The sequence below is a fragment of the Pteropus vampyrus genome, unplaced genomic scaffold, assembly GCF_000151845.1.
Source record: "Pteropus vampyrus isolate Shadow unplaced genomic scaffold, Pvam_2.0 Scaffold20, whole genome shotgun sequence".
Taxonomy (NCBI): Eukaryota; Metazoa; Chordata; class Mammalia; order Chiroptera; family Pteropodidae; genus Pteropus; species Pteropus vampyrus.
The window spans coordinates 9,995,747-10,000,734 of record NW_011888801.1 but is presented as its reverse complement, the minus strand read 5'-3'; the positions used below and the strand labels follow the sequence as shown (position 1 = coordinate 10,000,734).

Below are 4,988 nucleotides of genomic sequence, written 5' to 3'. Positions count from 1 at the left end.
TCCCCCTCCTCCTACAGGGAGCTCTGGCTGCGAGAGGTTGCGTCTTTGTTTCTACCAGTCTACCACCCAACACCCAGGGTTCTGACCTGTGGTAGCTCTCATGCTCAGGTTCCATGCTCAGACATGCTGGTGTGTAGTTTGGGTGTTTTTTTTGTTGTTGTTGAGTTTTAGGTGTTCAGCTTATTGTTGTTTCAAGGGGAGGGATCTGGGAACATCTCTCATGCTGCCATATTTCTGTACTTTCTTGAATCATCAGTAAAAGTTAGTTGTTACAGCCAATTATCAAAAGACAATCCTTCATATACCTGTTTTTATAGGACAATAAACTATTAGAAAAGTACAGAAAACAAACCAGTGGAAAAGAGCATATTTCAATTCTAAAATGCCACTGATTTTAAGATATGCTATTTAGTTTTGCAAAAAAAGAAAAAAATTGAATATACATTTCAGAAATGAAGTGTGAAAAATACTGCATCTTAGAATTGAGGTAACGTGACTAAAAAAGTAATGAAATTAAGACATATAACACCTTTCCTATGAGACCATCATATGAACCTCATTACACCAAACTGTGATGCTATGTAAAATCACTCAGGAGTGCAAAGGTGAGCAGTCCACATGTTCCAGGCACATGGAAAGCTAACCTGGAAGTATGATAGCCAGCTGAAACCATACTAACAAATGATCAGGCAGCTTTTACAAAGTGCTCAGTGGAAGGCATTTAATTGTTTAAAAATTCTCAACTTGTGTGCCCAGTTATAAAAACTGTCAATTTGGTCCTGCTAGAAAGTATCAGTTCCGTATTTATGGGTGTAGCCACAGGGACCCCCAAGGCTTCTAATTATATCCAATGAGGTTACAACACTCCTACTACCCAACAATCTCAGTTAAAGGTGGAAGGTTGAGAGGCCCCTTACGAAGACTGATATCCCACTAGGTGAGGAACCTGTACAAGCTATGAGTGAGGCAGAATGGAATGCTGAGGCTGAGAAGAGATTGTGCTGGACCTGCCCTCATGCTAACTGACCAGCAGCCCTGTGAGATACTGGTCAGAATGGTCCACATTACTCCCTCTCCAGCTTCAGACTTCTAATTGATTTCATCTTTGCTTCTAGAACAAAATGCTCTTTTGCTGTTTTCAAGTGTTAATACTGGGAGAATTTTCTCCATCTTCCTGAACTGCTATACAAAAGACTAAATCCTCAAAGCCATAGCTTTCTTTTTTCCTAAAAAATGGCTTCCATTTTGAGTGCTAAATTGAGTACATTTAGGGAGGAGTCCATACATCAATTGACCCTAAAAAATTGGTTTGATTTGTAGCTCCAAGTGGACTGGGAGTTCTGGTACTCTATATATAAAGAAATAGTATCTGGGGAAGTAAAACATTACCATTTATCCTCAGATACTGAGGTCGATCTCTTTTGATAAACACTAAAATTCTGAAGTGTGTTCAGCAGATTCTCAACGTGCATACTTTGTACAGTACTTTTGATTCTCAAATAGGACTTCACCCTATGGCATTCATCACAAACTTCCCAGCATACTTCATTAGGAGGTTCTACTCTACCTCTTTATCCTTCTCAGTCAGATGACATTGTGCAAAGATTGAACTTGGCTTCACTTTACTCCTCTGCAAAATGGGGATGGCAGTACCTGATTTGTGCAAAGGGCTTAGCACACAATACACAAAAAAATTTTTTTAAATCAATTCAATCATTAGCTATTACCAGTCTATCTGGACCCACCTACTCTATTGAAATGATAGAAATCTTGGGTATCATTTAGTTTCAGGAACTTTAATGTGGACACATTCTAGCCAGATAACAATTTTAAGGGAAGCATGACTGCCTTTCTTCCCACGTTCTAACATTTTAAAGTGCACAAAAAGTACCCAAGTGTTCAGGACCCTAGGCACAGAACATCAACCTGCTGTGAGCAGGAAATCAGGCTTCAAGGGAAATTTGTTTCTTGCCATCTTTCTCCATATCCTTACTCTTCTTCCATACTTCTGCTGTGTGAAATTTTTTTCTTTTTTATGTGCTTTTAACTACTATATTTACTCTTGAAGACTCTCCTCCTCGGGTATCTTGGGAACTCATTACTTTGTTCACTTCTCTTCTGACACTCATCACAATAGACTATGGTTTATATGGGGATGTTACTCTTAGAAGGCAATTTTTATTCATTATTGTCCAGCTAGCATGAAGCCTGCCTGTTACACTCATGTTTTCTGATTGAATGTTTGTTAGATACCATTCTAAGCAAACAAAAGGGGCCTTTATTTTGTTGTGATTTTTAACAACACATCCCAAGTTATCCTTTAATATTTCAGAAATTACATTTTTCTTTTTTGCTCAAGCCTATCAATTTGCAAGTCTTCAGTCTTCCCTGTGAGTGATGTAAAGGAGAAAACCCTAGTAGTATTTTAAAGGAACCAAGGGACTAGTGATTTTTTTTTCTGTTATCACTTTAGATCTAGCATATTTTAAAAGTATTCACATTTTACATAACTTTTCATACTGAAAAGTCTTCGCTGTCCTAGCAAAGTCAGAAAAAGTTAAAATACGAAGTCATTAAATTAAAAAAAAAAAAAGCCTCCTGATTTTCTAGATAAGCTTCCGCCTGATACTCATTGTTAAAATTATATCATTTTGTTTTTTGTGTGTGATGCCATTCAAACATAAGGATATATATTTTGGGTTCTAAAATGTGACTGAAGACAATAGAACCAATAGGACCTTTAAGATTTCACTTTAAAGATCACACTGACATACATACAGGGACTAACGTAGGGAAAGAAAAAACAGTTTAGCACTTAAGACTTGTTTTCTTAGAGAAAAAACTGCCAAAACAAACCAGCAGCAGCAGCTAAAACTTACACCATGCTTACTAAGTACCAGCACATTTCACCTTAACCCTATGAGGTAGTTCTGTTATCATCTGCATTTTATAGAGGAAATGGGCACAGAGAGGTTAAGTAATTTGCCTAGGTCATATAAGGAATAAGTGCAAGAGTTGGAGTTCAAATAAAGGCAGTCTGCCTCTAAGCACCACAGTCATAATCACACTGTAATATGTATACTATATTGCTAAGAGACTAAGTTGCTTTCTTGAACAATCCCCTATTCAAAAGGTATACATGTGGTTCATCTGGAAAAACTACAGACACATCACCATGTGGCTGGAACCTTTATTATTTCAAAAATAAGCATCATATGTAATTTGAGATGGTAAGAATAGTTATTTCTGGATTATGTAATAAATACTTATCAAGAACACAAATCATCTCAATAATCATATATACTTATTTCATTAAGAACTTCCAAAAATAACTGTTATCAGAAATGTCACAAGAGAGTTAAGTGATGGTCTATGCGGGAGAGAAGGGAAATTCTGCTAGGGAACACTCTAAGGAAGCATTCCATCTTAAGTTTTTGATTTATATAGTTCATGAAGACTAGCTTTGCTTTCCTTTTTTTTAGTGCTCAGTCTGAGAGAAAACGCAAGAAACCAAGTCTTAGAAGAAAAACTGCTTTCATAATCTCAAGTGTAAGCCTCAAATAGGCTTTTCTAATAAAAGCTTCAAAGCTTGAAGAGATAAAGGCAAGCATCTATTCTATTAAACATTTCAATAAATACGCAAAAAAAATCAGTAATTATGAACATATTGTTTGTATACTTGAAAATACAACAATTTTCATGCGTTGATATTTTATCCTGAGAAGATATTTTAAGAACATTTTGTTCTAAAAGATTCAAAAGTAAAATTTTCATACACATATACACAGATATTTTATATATCAGGAATTCTCCATATGATTAACATTCTGGACTGTTCAAACAATGTTGAACAATGAGAAGCCAAACATGATCACATCTACAGTGTAAAGAGAGCACTGAAAAGGAACAGTGGGAAAATGCATCACCTACGTCTTTGTTTTATGCTCAATACTTTGATAAATTTAGCAGACAAATATAAAAAGAGATGACTTGTTTCCAAATAGCCAGAGCCCTTTCACTGACTCATCACCAATTACACAAGTTTTAAGTTCTAAGTACTCAAAGACTGCCAGTGACCCCTTACTTCTCTCTGGTCCCTTTACCAAACCTCTACCTCACTCACGACATGACTGGTTAATATTCTGCATTCCAAAACATATGCAGGTAAACACAAGTTTTTAAATTTTTACTTAACCAAATAATTTTAAAAAATAGATAAAAGTTAAATTCTCACTACACAAACTTCAGTCTTCACATTCATTGATTCATTTTAGAATTACTCAAACATGAGAACTGGATATGTTTGTGGTTATCTGGATGAGAACTACTGAATTTATTCTCCAGAAGAAAACGTACACCTGAAGCATCACATTACTGGAACGTCTGAAACATGATGACGAGTTCTTACCCTCTAAACTTCAACAAAAGCTGCTTGAACAAACTACTTAATGAATATCTGCCCCTATTAAACAAGCAAGGTATCTGATGCATTAAAGAAGTCAGAAGCTGAGTCACATCATTTCTTTCTGTTGCCTCCAGTTGCTAGAATACTGGCAATTCGCATAAATATATTTAATGTATCCATGTAGATTCCCAGCATCCTAGAAAAGAAAATGCCTGTTAAATATGATGTAATTCTAATAACAATGATAAAAACTATTAATAGAGAAAAGTAAAAGCAATACTGATTATTTGCTCTAGGTAGATAAGTTGGAAACTTTTTAAAAAGATGCCAACTTAGGAAGTCTTAGACTAGAACATAGTCAAGATTTTCTTCTGGCAGAGTCATCTTTTAAATGTTAATGGGCAGTTTATAAATCATTATTCTTTCCTCTGCACTTTACTATGAGCATAGTATCTTGAGTTAAAAAAAATGGGTGACAGACAACAAAAGAATCAAAACCAAACCAAAGAAACACCTTCACAAAATGTGTTAGACACAAGTCTGGCATTTTTAAATATAATATACCCCCTTAACACCTCGCCAC

General features: G+C 35.5%; 1 protein-coding gene across 2 annotated transcripts in view; it reads right to left on the bottom strand.

Annotated features, from left to right (window-relative positions):
- Positions 1-3,174: 3,174 nt before the first annotated feature.
- The window catches only part of GHITM (growth hormone inducible transmembrane protein), a 17,586-nt gene continuing 15,772 nt past the window's right edge, over positions 3,175-4,988 (bottom strand). For both annotated transcript variants that reach the window (XM_011355339.2, XM_011355340.2), the window contains exon 9: positions 3,175-4,601. In XM_011355339.2, coding sequence (XP_011353641.1) covers positions 4,517-4,601 — 85 coding nt within the window. In that variant the 3' untranslated portion in view covers positions 3,175-4,516. The remainder of the gene's footprint in view (positions 4,602-4,988) is intronic.